We start from the raw sequence: 16,161 nt of genomic DNA, 5'->3' as shown, positions 1-16,161 counted from the left end.
AATTACCCTCTCTATGCCACAATGTTTTATAAATCTAGGTTCCAGTCAGTGAATGCTGATGTCACTACCAAGTGAATATCTGACCTATTCTTTAATTTTTAAGAGGAGTTACTATTGATATAACCATGTCCAGGCTCTATTTGTCTATCTATCTATCCATCCATAGTCTGTCATATATGCTTATATCTACATCTAATCTCTAACTACATGAGGAATGAAGTGAGAAATCACAGATGTGAATTTTTATTCATAATTCATTCATGAACTCCCAAAATCGCTAGAGCCCAGGATGGATTAATTGATTGAGAATAGGAAAACGACCTGAAATAAACGATAGCCTTTTACAGATCCTAATTTACTACATGCTGTTAGCTTTTACCAATGAGAACCAACAGAATAAGCATATGGATTTGTAAGGGACCATATTACGTGCCGTACTGACTGAAGATTAACAGAGGAGGCTTGGAATTTTGTTGTTATTGCTGTTGCTGGTGGTGGTTGTGGTATAAATACACATGTGTGTGTTTAAAGCCAGCCCCATCCTAGGAGATGGCCAAAGATATACAATATATTGGGCAAATAAAGTCCTCATACTTCTTGCTTATATATTGACCAGTTTCTGGGACATTGTAACTTAAAGTTCATAGAAAAACTGTAGTAGCATTACATGAGAAACACATAGACGAAAAGACACAGGGAGAAATAGATACTACTTAGATATCTAGATACAAATCGAGAAAACTAAAGGGCGATATTACTGGAGAGGAGAAAAACTCAAAAAGTAAATAATGCATTTCAAACTTTTAAGTGATGATTCTATGTTGGACATGGATCCAATCGTCTCTCCTTATACTGCAGAAAAAAACAAGACAATCGTGCACTTCATCAGAAATATAAATGGCTTGAAATCTTTAAAAACTTTCTAAATATGCTTTGTGGGATAAGAAATGTGTTGATAAAAATGGGTTTGATCATTTTTCTGGGTATTTTCTCTTTTAAGAACAACCTTCATAGTTATGAGTGATTTTGAGGATTGGCATTATATGGGATGAACGCACAAACATGAAGCCAGTGCCAGAACCAGGGCCCATTGCTTACTGTGATCTTCTCCTCCTGGGCGGTAAAGGCTTCCTCAAAGTCACTGTGGCTCTGAAGAAGGGCTTTTACGCTGCCCAAGGAGTCTCCCAGGTCCTCGTTTTTCAGGAAGGCCTATAGTAGACAGAAAGCTACATCTTAGCTGTGCCTCATTGGTAAGAAACATTCCTTTTGGAATACTTCTGAGAAAGGAGTGAGGAAGGAGGTGAGGGGATGGAGGAAAGGTGGGAATTAGCACAGAGGAGGAGAGGAGGCAGAGACTAACCTTAAACAGCAGGAGCTCCAGACTCCCTTCCCAATCCTCTACACAACTTCATCACCTTTGTCTCTGTGTCTGTCCCAGCCCATCTAGACACTATTCTGAGATCTCAAAGCTGCCTCAAGAGGACCACTCACTCATATCCTCCAGGAATGCTCTGGTTAACCCTGCCTCACTCATCCCATTTTCTCTTCCTGACCCCTTGACAACTGGATATTCATTTTTGTCTCATGTTCATTTGAGCTTCAAACCTCTCTGCTTTGTATTCAGGTATTTTTCTGTGCATTTGTCCATGAGGGAATTGCAAGAGCCTAATAGAAAGGGTCAATCTTTTCTCCTTCTTGAGGCTCACCCTCCATTTCCAGGTGAACAGAAGGGGTTGTGAAGGCGCTGACAGTAGTAAATGAGGAGTGGGACAAGTGGCTTCCAGACAGTTGCTGAGCCCCCCACCCCTTGTTACCTCCTGTCTACTCATCCAGCTGTCCACTTGCTCACTGTCACGGTAGAAGATGTGCAGCTCCAAGCACTGCTCGTACTGATTCTGACGCCTGTCCCACAGTTCCAGCAGGGTGGACCAGGTGTGGTCGAGTGTTGCCATCTTTTGAAAGAAGGAGATAATGTACCAGACTAAGTGATGTAAGTCAGACAAAGACACATATGGTATGATACCACTTATAAGTGGAATCTAAACACAATGACACAAGTGCACTTACTTACAAAACAGAAAGAGACTCACAGACGTAGAAAACAAACTTATGGTTACCAAAGGGGAAACGGGGAAAGGTGGAGAGGGCTAAACTGGGAGTTTGGGATTAGCAGACACAAACTACTATATATAAAGTCTGCAAACAACAAGGTCCTACTGTATAGCACTATATTCAATAGCTTATAATAACTTATAATGAAAAAGAATATATGTATATATGTATATGTAACTGAATCACTATGCGCTACAGCAGAAAGCAACACAATATTGTAAATCAGCTATACTTCAATTCTAAAAAGAGAGAGAATGTACCGGAAGATACTTCATTTATTTTATCCTACATTCGCTGAGCATCTAATACATGCAAAGCCTTTTGAAGGATCCAAGAATGAATAGGCAACAGGCTTTTCTCCTAAGGCTCTATCATCTAAGTGAGTAATTGTAGTACAGGTCAAACGAGATAAATACTGTAACAGAAGTACAACACACTTGATATGTATAAATAAAGAAGAAAAGATCAATTCTGATTGGATGAACTGGGGAGTAGAAGTGTGGAAAGTATTGTATCAAACAGAGATTCAAAGAGCAGGGCGGTGAGGAATCAAGATTGGAGGAGGGCATAACTCCACAAGCAAGTAATTACTCCAGGTAATCATTAGATCATACAAAGTGCTCCGGAGAAAAGGGCGGTGTCTGAAAATGGTAGACATTTCATGAAATTCAAATTCATAGAGCACTTAAATGATCAGATTGAGAAGTTTTCACTCTACTCCAAAAGCAGATGAGGAAAGAGAAAAGTGACATTCTGAAACTCTCAGAAACCTTTGTTTCTGCCCAAGAACCTGCCCATGAAATTCCAGCTTATCAAAACAGCTGCTGGGTTAACTCTGTTCAAAAAAGCACAAATTATCAGCATCCCAGGATAACAGGTAAGTTTCCAAGGATTTGGATCCTGCTATTCTTTCAGAGGAAAATTGTTAAAAATAAAAATTCATATTATAATGTTCCCATAGAGTTTTTGGCAAATTCAAAATATGATCATCTCAACCTTCACCATTTAGCACTGGAGACTGTGCTTGGAATCTAACGAGATGCAAAGAGCCTGCAAATTTTATTTCAGTTATCATTCCAATGAATACCTGTAACTCTGTGACTGAAGCAAAATTTCTCAGGGGTTGGGGGGTTGAAGTGAGCCCCTGGGATCCAAGAGGTTAGGACGATGTCAAACCTGCTTCTTCATTCAGTGTAATTCTGATTGTTTAAAGTTTTCCTGTTGTTTAATATAGATGGAGAAACAGATATAGGAAAATCAGTTTGATTTGAGGCAGTATAGAAGAGAGAAGAAAGATAGCCATATGTTAGGCACCATGCTAGGTACCTTAAAGAATCCAAGATGGGTACAGTCCTCAAAGAATTCACAATCTGGAGATGAGCATGTGAAAGTGATGCAACAGAGCTCATGCGACAAGGCAAGATGGGGTGCAGATTTCAAATTAGGGAGAAGGTAGGCTGATGAAATTTGGTTGGCGAAGTCAAGTCTCAGAGGTGAAGAATGGCTTTTCAAATGGCTCAGTTCTGCTAAAGCAACATGTGAAGGAAGCAGCGTGAAATTTGAGCCCATATTAAGATGTTAATAAACCTTCTATCCTCTTCCCATTCAGAGATGATCATATTAGTATGAGATTAAGTGAAGGCTAAATAAGTAGAGAAATTTCACAGATTGTTAAACGAGATTACCTTTTCCCGAATTTCATCAGAGGCTTCATGATGGGCATCCAGCAGGGCTTTTCCAGTCTCATCAACCAATTGACGTCGGTTATGGTAAGAGTCAATGTTATTCTGTGGCCACAAGACAAAATGTCTTAAAATGCAGGTAGAAACTTTGTGGCAGTCTTGGCACCTCCCTCATCCCTCTCTACCTTATGTTGCTGATGCTTGTCCAGCAGGGCTTCTGCACCCGTGACATCTATGGGCAGCTCATCAGCACTGATCAGAGCAATCTTCTCCTTCATCCAGCGTAAGAGCTCATCATAGTCGGATAAGAACCGCTGGTACCTGTGGAAAAGATAAGGGAAAAGGCTAGAAGGAGAAACCAGGTGCAAATGGACTTTGAACAAAGAGCTCGGGTTGGGCTAAGATGTGCAACATGCTTCTTGCTCTAACCCTCCACCTCCCCTTCCTCTGATGTACTTCCTGTTCCTTTAGGGCTGCAGGCTGTGAGTCCTTCACGCCAGGTTGAATACTCCCAGGGTAGATGTATCATTGTGTGATAAGGCACTTGGGCATTACCTCTCCAAAATCACAAAGTCAGACCTGCCCCAAGTGGAGTAAAGTACTCCCAAGGAAGCCAATAAAGAAGCACACAACATGAAGAACGGGAGACACCTTGTGAGAAGGAGCGACTAGTGTTAGGGTTAGGAGCCCTCGTGTGTGTTAGCTCGCCCTTAACCACAGCAGTGAAAACACACACACACACACACCAAAAAAAGAGTTACCTATTTGAAAAAATTAGAAGCTCACCATTTGATTTTAAATCATAACAAGACGATAAATACTATTTTCTGGTGATTGAATATTAGAAAAATCAATTGCGGAAGTGATGCTCAAGTCCTTTTTGTAAGCTAACCTACATTCAGGAAATAATTCTAGATTTATTTTACGCACTTCAACTTGGAAACTAATTCCAGTTCCTTAGCCAGGGCCTGGATTTTGACATGTTTCTTCAGCTGCTTTTCAGCTCCGTGGGCCACTTCGTAGCTTCCTACAACTATACAAATAGAGGAAGACAGAAACAGTACAGGCGAAAGACGGCGTCATGCTGAGTGTTATATCAGCCTGCAAAGGACTTCTCCTGGCAAATTAAAACTTCTCTTGCCTCTGCTGAGCAGGGAAGAGGGCCGGCTCACTCATTATCTTACTCCTTTCCCTCTTACCTCTGCTTTCGATATTATTCCTGAATCCCGAAGAGAGCGATAAAGCAAGAGGGAAAAAGGGTTTCTCACCGATAAGAAGCCTGTAGCTTTTCATATCTGCTGGCAGCCAAGGTGCAGAAGTGCTCCCAGTTGGAGACCAGATCCTCTTTTATCTGCTGGATCTGAGCTGCATCTGAAGGATGGGAAAGCTTCAGGCTGTCTGCTTTCTCACATAACTTCTCCACCTTTGGGATGAAAAAGAAACCTAGTGGATGAAGGTGGGTTAACTGGCTGGTGGTGAGTGGCAACTTTGTTGTATGCACAGATGTCTAATTATAATGCTGTACACCAGAAATTTCTATAATTTAAGAAGAAAAAAGAAAAAAAAAACCTAGTGGGAAATCCAAGCCCACTCTGGTCCTCCCGACAAAGTTTTATGGGACGGATGTAACAAAATAATCATGTGAATAAGAATAATTTATTAGTGCATTTATGTTGATCTATTTATATTAACATATTCATGTAACAATATTAACAATAATTTCTGACCACTTTTTGTCTCTCATTGTGCTAAGCATGTCACACAAATTTTCTTGTTTTATATTCTTTTAATATTACTAGGAGGCAGAAACTATTCTTATTCCCCTTTTATGTGAAAACTGAGAGGTAGAATGTTTTATTATTTCAGGGTCACTCAGCTGGACATGGTCAGAAGCCAGGTTTAGACATCACCTGTCCTTCATTACGCTCTATACCATTTCCATAAATACGGTTGTCAGAAAGACATTTCTGCTCAGGAAAATTTCTGCCAGGACAACTGCAGTAATGCCAGACCATTCTGAGCACAGTTCCTGAGGAGCGGGTTCCTGGGGCAAATTCCACATGCTGTCGTTAGTCTTTCTGTCATACTCAACTATAATTAGATACTATCTAGGATTTGAGATTTTATTATCATTATTCATCAAATCATGATATTTTATTATTCATTATTAGGGAAAAAAAAGACCAAGGACAGAAAATAAGCAAGAACAAAAGAAGCAGAATGGTGAGGCAGTTTTCAGAAAGTTGACACAGGGACCGAGTGATGATTACAGCCGAGCAAGTGGGAATCTCCCTGTGGGCTGACTCCACTGCATATGCTCAGGAGTGACTGGTTTAAGTTATGGGGCAAGTTGTGAGGGGAAGAAGTAAGGGCAGGAGTCGTTCAAAAACACAGGCTTGCTCAAAGTTCTAGTATGCCTATGTCTACCGTAGGTATAGAATCTGGGGTTTTCCAGCTTCCAGAAGAAAACTCAAAGGTGGGTTTAGTAATGTGCTTTAAGTGTCTGAGTTTATTATAAAGGGGAAAGAAGAAAAATCTTTCCTTTTCTACTGAGTGAGGGACAAAAAGAAACAAGATTCAATCAAGTCAAATCCGTATCAAAGGATATTCTAAAAAATAAATGGCCTGTAATCTTTAAAAATGTCAAGATCATTAAAATCAAGGAAAAACTGAGGAACTTTTCCGGGTTTAAGGAGTCTAAAGAGATTTGATATCTAAATGCAACTTGTGATTCTGAATTGGATCTTTTTTGGTACAAACGTCACTGTTGGGACACTTGGTGAAATTTGCAAGGGGTCTCTGGATTAGATGGTGTTCATTTCCTGACTTTCATGGTTTTAATGTGGTTGTATGAGGACATGTCTACATTTATGGGAAATACATACTTAGTATTTGAGGGTGGTGCATCAGATTGGCAATTTATTCTCAAATGGTTCAGGAAAAAAAGCTGTGAGTGGTGTGACAGAGTTCATTGTGCTTACATCTGTCCAACTCTGCATTCAGTAACATCTTGAAATTGACTGTGATGGGAGTATTTATACCACGGAAATTAACAAATGTTACAATTCAGACCTTTTTTGCCCTGGAGAACCAACTGTTGAACATGTATCAGCACACCATTCTTTGTAGCATCTTTCCACTTTTTTTTGTAAATTTCTTATTGTTCCAAAAAATTATTAAATAGAAAAAAAGATTGAATAAGAAGTTACTGTTTCAAACTCTCCTTTGAACAAGACTTGCAATAAATACATAAAGAGCAAAAAGAAAAGAAAGATTCAGCCACAACAGCAGAAAGCACGGTTAGATAAATGGAAAGACTCTCTGGCCACAGGCTACTGAGTAAGATTAGGAAACCATTCTTGAAGCTATCTTTTTTTTTTTAATATATTACAAAAAGCATGAGGCTACATAAAACATATACATATATTTAAATTAAAACAATTTAGGTAAAAATAAGGGATATCAATATTCACATACAAGTTATAAGAGGAGATACATTCAAGGGCCACAGAATTTGAACACCAAATGACTCTTCTAGCTCAAGAGGTTAGCCGTTCCTTCAACAGGCTTACCTTGTCATGCATGCCTTTAAGGTTCCCCTCAAGCCCTTTGTGACTGTGCAACAGCGCCTCAGAGCTAGCAAGGTTTTCGCCATAATCCTCAGAGGTGAGCTGAGGCTCCTTCTCCGTAATCCACTGGATGATTTCGGTCACATCCCTGCCAGACATCCACATGAGCTCCAACGAAGGAAGAAGGCGGGTATTCCAGGGCAAACAGCACACAGCAAAGACCACCCTAGTTCACCCAGCCAGCAGTTACCCTACCTTCCCACACACTAGCGAGAAAGTAACGTAAAGAGTTCTTGCTTTGAACGATTTCCATTGAGATGTAGAGACCTGGGCATCCTGACAATTGAGCCTCCAGATACGCTTCTCACATTGGAGTCAGCTCTTCACAAGCGTCCCTCTCAGCATCACCTTCCACCCTCTTTCAGTTCTTAATCTGTTTTCCTCGCCCCTGCAGAGCTTCCTTCACCAGCTCACCGGTGCCATTGTTATTGCCTTACGTGGCATTGGACACAAACTTGGCTAGGGAGTGGGTCACAATTCTCATAACTCCTCTCTCCCTTGTTGTCTCTAAGGCAAGCACATGATTTTCTTTGGTTTGAGGTACTGGTCACTAACTGCTAAGGGCAGGCAGAGGCTAATACAAATAACAAACATGGTGCTACTGTGGAGTTTCCTGAAATTCAGTGGGCAGACTCCTACCTTTTGAATCGGTAGAGGTCTGCAGCCCTGGACAGTGTTTCCTGTCGCTGGAGAACCAGACTCTGGAGATGCTCCCAGGCTGTATTCACCTCATTCTGCTTTGACTGAATCGAGGGCAGCTCTGGATGCTTTTCCTGTGGGAGGAAACCAGTGCTGGACTTCTGCAAAAGTCATTTAAGCACTTTTTGTTTCACACTGGTTCATACTTCGCCAGAAGTGGACAACAGCCACTTAGCCAGATACTACACTTCACTTAGCTCTGCTCCCTGACTCTTACTTGATCCATATTACCCAAATCTAGGGGAAAAAAAACCTGCCAGATAGTCTATCTTTTACCCACAGCAATGGACTAGCCTACGAACACAGGTTGCCCAAACACGTTATGTTCAGAACTCCACCACGCTGACGCCTGCTCAATACCCTTGAGAGATCCCGGAAACCAAGGAAAAGGAGAGGAAATTCCCTTTGCAAAATATGGCTAAACTCTTCAAAACTTCCATACTGTGATTCCTAGCACTTTGGGGGTCCTGAGACTTTCGATATTCTTATAAGAGCTATTTCCCTCTTCCCAGAATTATATATACACACAGATAAATTTAGTTTTGCAGAAAATTTCATATAATTTTTCTAACTGTCCAAAGCAATGAAGTTTACAAATATTAGATTAAGCTAGCAGCACCAGCCCAGTTTGATACTTGGCAATTCTGAGTAGTTCCCCAAAGCCCAAGTCTCCTGAATCCCCCCATCCCTGTTTATTCCCATTTCCGTTCCCATTTTGAAGCCTGTTCAGACAGAATTGTCCACTTCTCCTTCCTTGCTTATCAGTAGAAATGATATTCTCTGAGCTCCAGCACCCAGGCCCAAAGAGGCCTTTCAGCTTCTGCTCTTCCCTTCTTGGAATAGTAGCACATAAGAAAGCATGATTGACTGAAAGATGTGAGATCGTATGGAGGAAGCCTTCATTGTCTTTGCCAAAACCCCAGACATGGGGGCAAAGTCATTCTAGATCTTCCACCCCAACTGAGCCGCCGGATAACTGCAGCCACTTAAGAATACCAGGTGGGGTCAGAAGAACAGCCCAGGTAAGCAGCTGAATCACTAAATCATGAATCAGTGAATTTAACTCACTGAATCATGAAAAACACAAGACATCTGTTGCCTTAATTTTTGTGGTGGTTTGGTAGATGGTAAGAGATAACTGAAAAATCTCCACAATGAGAAAAAGGTGGTAGAGGGAAAGAATTTAGGGACTGGTGGAAATGTGTTCTGGAAAAAAATTGAGAAATAAGTTATTTTTCCTATTCTAGGATCCATTCATCCTGAAATCTTGGTTCTGTTAACACAGAAATATCATTTCCATTATAAAGCTGCAATGATAATGAACCCTTAAGTGGAAAAGTCTAATAGCCAACTGTTGGAGTTTCTAGTTCCTTCATGTGCATATAAAATCAGACTGACTTCCCAGTTCTTACATATGCTAGGGTTGTTTATTCACACAATGAGTGCTTATCTGCTCAGATATTAAACACTTATTCAAGCATTTTTGTAAGTAAATGAAGGTAAATCTGCCTCTTTTCCCTTCCCCCACACGTGGAAAGATTTAGTTTAATGATTTCATGTGTATTATGAAAGCTCATCATTATTTTATATTCTTTGCTACTTTATTCAGGTTCTTCTTCATGAAGAAAGAGTGCTTCAAAAACTTGAGAAATCCGTGTACTGCACAGTGCAAGAATAATCTCATTGTGGACTTAATTCTTTGCATACACACATACACACACTCACTCACACCTCCATTTCCATGGCGTGGCAAGGGATAAATTCAGAAAGAAGAGACTTCTGTGGGAACATTATTCCAGGCACAGGCACACCTCTGTTTTCTGACAAGGTCCTATCTTTTTCCCATCCCACCTACTAATGTCTAGATGTTCTTCTTGAAGATCAGAGCACTTGCCCTGGACTGGCTCTGTTGCTCCCCACCTCACCTTGGCACACTCATTGGCATACTGGTTCACTCCATCCACTCTCTTCTTTCTAGCTTCCAGATCCACCTGGAACTCTTCAAACTTATGCAGAACCTCTGTGTGCTCCCATTCCTTATCTGGCTTCTCTGATGTCACTATAGCAATCTGTAGGCACAGAAAATCTAGTAAGTCACCAGCAAATGTTTAGGAACCCCTGCAGGTCAAATGCCCCAAAACCTTTTCACATTTCCAGGATAACTCAGGAGGAGACACTGGTGGAACCTGGGAGAACCCCTTCAGGGGTTCAGAAGCAGGACTGAATATCCTGACGTAGCACCCTGGCCCAAAGGACAATGGTCTTTGGGGTAATTCTTCAGAGAGACCAGGCACATTGTTGGCAAAAGCTTCTGGAGGCATCTTTTTGTGTTTTGGAGCATAGAAAATAAATCCATCTTGGTTCAACTCAATTCAGCATACTGACTGTTTACGAAAGCATTGTGCTAAGCACTTGCTTGTGTAAATTTTCAGTCCTAACCATATGATTATTCTTTAAGTATTTAGAAAAATAGAATTCTCCACAGTTGTTGGATTAGGGAAGGAGCTGGCAGTGCTCTCAGCCTGAACCCAGAGTAAGAGCAAAAATCTTGGAAGAGTGAAGGCTCATGGAAGGCAGAAGGGGAACCAGCTTAGATCATCTTCCAATGCACACTTTTTGTGCAAGTCTCACCTTCTTCATATTGAGATTCATACATTTAGACTTATCCCCCAGCACCCTCCAGAACACCCCTAAATCTTTGCCAACGTTCCTCTTTCTTCCAAGGAACCGAGCCCAGGAACAGATACCCAGACTTCTTTATGGATGGCCTGCATTAAACTGCTACGGGATGTCCGGGGCAGAGGGATGCAAAGTCCAATAGGCATACAGCTTTGTCCTATACCTTGTCTCTGATCCACTCCAAGAGGTCAGCGCAGTCCTGTGAGTACTGCTGGAGCTTCAGGGCTTGCTGCAGCTGAGCGCTCTTCTCCCAGGTCAGCCTCAGCAGCTCGTCCCACAGGACGTACAGCTCCTCCAGACGGCCCTTTGGGAAAAGAGGCAAAACCACTCAGGCACAACACCTGCCGCGGAGCAGGTAAAGACCCAGAGAACGGAGCAGAGATGGACCGGGGTAATATTTCCTCCTCCCAATCACCCATGCATTAATTGTTCAACAAATATGGAAAGGAGAAAATAGGGTATGTATGGGAACAGCTATTAAACCAAGCCAGAGAAAAAAAAATTAATAATGCTTTCAGATTTTACAGGATGAAATGATTACAGATAATAAGACAATATGGAATAAGGATTCTTGAAAGACTACTCATTTGAATTGGGCCCTGAGGGACAGAATTTTGACAGGTAGGTGATGGGCAGAGGGTGTTCAAAGCACTGGCAAAAACTTAGCGAGGACTGTTAGAAAGGATGAGTTACAATTTTTCTGACTTGTAAAGAAAATTAGTGGCATCAAAGCAATAGGAGAATTTTGAGACTATATAGTTGAGGGTTAACTTAGAAGAGCAGGTTTTATATATGTTGTAGAACTGGGTATCATCTGTATTATGTTTTTAAGAATCTTGTATTTTTCAACTGCTTCATGTCTCAAGGTAGCATAGAGGATGTAGACCACATTTTTCTCTAAATCCTGTAGTGGTACATTCTGACATAGCCCCAGTGATTCTGAGAGATGTAAAGATGTTTCGAACTTTTCTCAAGTATTTTAATTACTGTAGAGGGATTGATGGCACACAAAGCTGTAAATAACACAAGTATGACTTCTATTTCATAACAATAAATAAGTTTTTTGAGGTTTTCTTTTTACAGAGTCTTTTTTCTAATAAGGTTTATTCTGGTTAAATTCTGTATCCCCTGACCATGTTTTGTTGACAGTAAAACAAGCTAGCATTTGCATACTAAATATGAAAAGAAAGTCCCAATTTTTAAATATGTAACACAAATTTGTCTTGACAGGTTTAAAAATACTTAAACAGTAAAAAAAAATTGCTCATACAGAAAAGAATGTGAATTGACTGTATCAACACAAACATGTTGGGAGAGTATATGAATTAAGTTAGAAAAAGCTTGGGGAGGGGGTGGTATAGCTTAAGTGGTAGAGTGCATGCTTAGCATGCACGAGGTCTTGGGTTCAATCCCCAGTACCTCCTCTAGAAATAAATAAATAACCTTAATTACCTGTCCCCACCAAAAAGCTAAAAAAAAATAGAAGTTAGAAAAAGCTGATACATTAATAATGGTTCCATAGTGGTAGTGATCTTCAGTCTTCAAGGCTCAGGGAAGACAAGGGGATTTTGGGAGATTTTTTTTTTTTCCCTAAAATGAACAGAAGAGAGGGTTTGGAGAACTACAGTAGTAGTCATAGCACGTAGGCTATGAAGAGAGAGAGATGCTTCATAGGCAAAGGGAGAAAGATTTCAGAGAAGATTCAAAGAAAGATCATCCTTTGTTTAGAGAGTTTAAGGGACAAGGACCCTGAGGTTAGAAGAATTCATTAGAAAGGACATTTGGGAAACCCAATTCATACGGGAAATGTGGAACTAGGCTGAAGTGGGCTTGATCTCGAGCCAAGTTATCCTGCAGTGACATAAGGCGGAATGTGCTAACTAATGACAGTTTTGTATCATCTAGCCCTTCTCCCCACTCCAAGGAACACTAGGACGTCCCATCCTTTTTTCCTGTCCCAACCCAAGTAGAAGATAAGAGGCAGAACCACGGTTCCAAGCCAGTTATGTCAAGGTTTGCACCTTGTATAACCAATTAAAACTTTGATAACATAATCAACAATTTAGAACCATCTCTTACAGAGCCCCACCATACTTTTACCTTGGTGTCCTCATGGGCAAAATGCCCCTCAGCAATGTGGACTTTCCAGATATTTCCCAGCTCAGGAAGGACCTCTGATTTTGCTTGCACATCTGCTTTGAAGGATTTATGCTTCTCATATTCCTCCTGAAGTTTAGAAATCAGAGTTTATGGCTAATGAAGCCTAGTCTCCCTGGACCATAAGAAGGTCCTTTTGTTTCTCTTCTTTCTTTCAGGCAAAACTACTTATTTCCTGAGTTAGATGGGGATAGTGATAACTTATGACTATAGCTGGAGGAGTCACATCCTAAAAGAAGTGGTCTTGGCAGACCACTGCACATGGGTTTTCAAAGGGTCCCATGTTCAAAGTCAGGGGCCAAAGAGGAAATTTTTCCCAGTTTCCATTGCCTTTGGAATTTCCAGTAAATATTATTCTAAAGTCTAAATTGCCTTCTGTGGGAATGAAATCATGTAACATAGAGTTTTTCCTCTTCAGAAGAAAGGAGCCAAGTGCTACTGAAAGTAGAGCACAATAAGGAAGCTGATCACTACGATAATGGCTTTTTTTTTAATTGAGAGGTTTTCGTATGCCAGATTATGCTCTTGTTGTCTTATATAGACTGATCCATGTAATAGCACTTTGTTCTTGCTCCAGGCGCTTCTTCTCCAATATCGACTGAACCTTTTGGGCTTGCAACCCTCTCTTCTGATCATGACTATGATTTCCGCAAGCAGGAGGGGGAGTTCCCAGCAGCCCTGTCTGCCTGAGACCTCTCATTTGGACTTTACAAGAGGCCTGAATACCCATTTGGGAAAAATTCTGGTTAACTCAAATCTTTCTGAAGAATGTAAAGACCAGTTATTTCAGAAGCGTTAATGTCTCTTCACCCCAGTTTCATCCTTAATGTCACAGAATATTGAAATCACATAGTGTATCATAAATTCATTGAATTCTCAGAGTTTTGCCCATAGCTTGACTTCAAATCAATGTTACATTTATAGAATGTTATCTAGAGTGAGTTTCCTTTGTAAATAAGATACTGAGGCTTAGGGAGATGAAGCCATGGGCAATTTAGAGACAGAATTACAGTCCCTAAATTCTGATCTTTCTGTTACATCATCCTCCTACAGTTAATCAGGTGTACACTTACATTATTAGAATGTTTCCCTCCCTAGAGATCTTAGCGTCTACTCTGGGGAAGTCAGTGGAGTTGAGTGACCTGTTTGTTAGCTGAATCTTCATAGCTTTTATCGCCTACAATCTTGAGTTTCTCCAAGATCCATTTCTCCAGGTCATCTGCATCCCGTCTGAAAACGTTGTAGTAAAACTGGTCTTTAAGCTTCTGAGACCTCTCAGCAACCTGTTCCTTGAATCTCTGGTACCGAGTCAACACCTCCTGACGCCTCTCTTGGATCTCTTCTGCTGTTTCCAGCACCTTTGGCCAATCACTGTCCATAGCCTGCAAGTTAGAAAGCTTCTATCTATGCAGGTTCTCAAATCTCTACTACGCCGTCCTTTTACACGTCCCAAGGCACTTACTCATGTTGGACTTATGTTCAGATATCTTTAAGCTTATAAAAGCCTGCTGTTAGAAAGGCTATAATATATTTATATAATTTTAACCATATACAGTGCTCACTTTGGCAGCACATATGCTAAAAATTTAACCGTATACAGCTACAACTTAGGCTAATAATTCTTGGTCATTCAAAATACATTTCCAACTTTTCACATAAATTTGTGCCAACATGTATTAAGTTCCGTAAACAGAATTAATTTGGACTAATAATGGAAAACAAGTTGAAATTTATAAAATCACAGAGTTTCAGACAGATGAAAAAGATGTATAATTGTATTGTTTTCAAAGGCTCAAAAGGTGTTAACATGTGCTGAGCATGATGAATTTCACTTAATGAATAAATAAAAATCACTTTCAATTAACTAGATGAATGATACACCGAGAAGTTTGAAAAGATTTTCTTCTAACTTAAAAATATAACATATTGTTTACTCTTTTATTTGCTTTATTCATAAACATTACAAATCAAAAGTTCGGCACATCTGCTACCCAATTATCACAAATATCGAATTATTAGCATCTCAGTAATCGGCTTTTGCAATATAAAACCTTATACTCTCTAACAACATAAAATATTATTTTCCTATAGTGGAATCCAGCCTATTTGTGACAACATCCAGCAAAATTTCCACTTGGTCCACCTTCACTCATCTGGATATAAGCGCAGTTTTTCCTACCTTATCTCATCCAAAACATTCAATATACAGTTTAAATTTTAGTCTCCTTCTCCTGTATATAATTGCTACTCTGTGGATGGTCTGTACTGGTTCAGCTATAGAATTAAATCATTCTGTGGCTACGGAATTAAATCTTCAGTGTGTGCTATTTTGCTCCATGTTACCCAACTGGTCTCCAGGCGAACCCAAATAAGTCGGTCATTGCTGGATTTTGGTGCCACACAGCCACAACCTCAAGGCTGCCGATTAAAGTGAGACATTGGTTAAAAGACAGTTAAAATTAAACTTCTCTACTTCTTAAAAACCAAGAACAATTCTTGCTGATTCGGTCAAAGATAGTACAGAAAGTTCAGAGGAGACAGCCTGCCTAATTACATTGGTAATCAACTGTACTGTAAAGAATTCTGTACTCACAGCTTCCTTTGGAAATGGTTCCACGTTTCCCAGAAGTGAGGAATCTGGTGAAATAAAATGTATCTAAAAGAGAGAGAGACAGAGAGACAACTCACATGGAATTATCGAGTCTAATTCAGATAGAGATGAAAGACGCGTTACATTTGTGGCAAAGACAAAAAAAAAAAAAAAATAGCGTCTTACTTGGGCCAGAATCCCGCCAGCTACAACTTATGTTATCTTCAGGAGACAGAACCAGCTGAGGCAGCTGCTAACTCTTCACAGATGGTGGGTGACTCAGCAATTTAGGGGAACAATGGCTCTCAAATTTTCTCAATATGACTTCATAAAAAATAAAAGCAAGGTATTTAGATGAAAAGTTAGAAAGGAAAAACACGGTTATAGATATAAGATAAAGAGGCTGTATTAAAACTTTGTTTTGTTTCTTTGATTAGCTTTAGATTTTATGTCTGAGAATTGTAAATTAGGAAGGAATTCTGAGTTGCCCATTCTTTGTTCTCTATATAGAATTACAAGAAGAATTACAATTCAGGGCATCCATAGGTTCTTGTTCCAATGTATCTCTAGGAAAAACAATTCAACAACTTCATCACAATCCAACTACAGATTT

The 16,161-nt window shown here is 40.1% G+C and overlaps 1 protein-coding gene across 1 annotated transcript in view; it reads right to left on the bottom strand.

Annotated features, from left to right (window-relative positions):
- Positions 1 to 14,337, bottom strand: part of SPTA1 (spectrin alpha, erythrocytic 1) — a 55,502-nt gene extending 41,165 nt beyond the window's left edge. The window contains exons 1-11 of the mRNA XM_006215624.3: positions 14,101 to 14,337; positions 12,902 to 13,027; positions 10,965 to 11,105; positions 10,048 to 10,191; positions 8,063 to 8,196; positions 7,367 to 7,511; positions 5,063 to 5,217; positions 3,980 to 4,115; positions 3,798 to 3,899; positions 1,815 to 1,952; positions 1,099 to 1,209 (exon numbers count right to left, since the gene is read on the bottom strand). Of these exons, the coding sequence (XP_006215686.2) occupies positions 1,099 to 1,209; positions 1,815 to 1,952; positions 3,798 to 3,899; positions 3,980 to 4,115; positions 5,063 to 5,217; positions 7,367 to 7,511; positions 8,063 to 8,196; positions 10,048 to 10,191; positions 10,965 to 11,105; positions 12,902 to 13,027; positions 14,101 to 14,337 (1,569 nt within the window). The remainder of the gene's footprint in view (positions 1 to 1,098; positions 1,210 to 1,814; positions 1,953 to 3,797; positions 3,900 to 3,979; positions 4,116 to 5,062; positions 5,218 to 7,366; positions 7,512 to 8,062; positions 8,197 to 10,047; positions 10,192 to 10,964; positions 11,106 to 12,901; positions 13,028 to 14,100) is intronic.
- Positions 14,338 to 16,161: the final 1,824 nt, after the last annotated feature.

Source organism: Vicugna pacos, chromosome 21, assembly GCF_048564905.1.
Source record: "Vicugna pacos chromosome 21, VicPac4, whole genome shotgun sequence".
Classification (NCBI taxonomy): Eukaryota; Metazoa; Chordata; class Mammalia; order Artiodactyla; family Camelidae; genus Vicugna; species Vicugna pacos.
The sequence above is the reverse complement of the archived record's forward strand: the minus strand, read 5'-3'. Positions and strand labels throughout refer to the sequence as shown.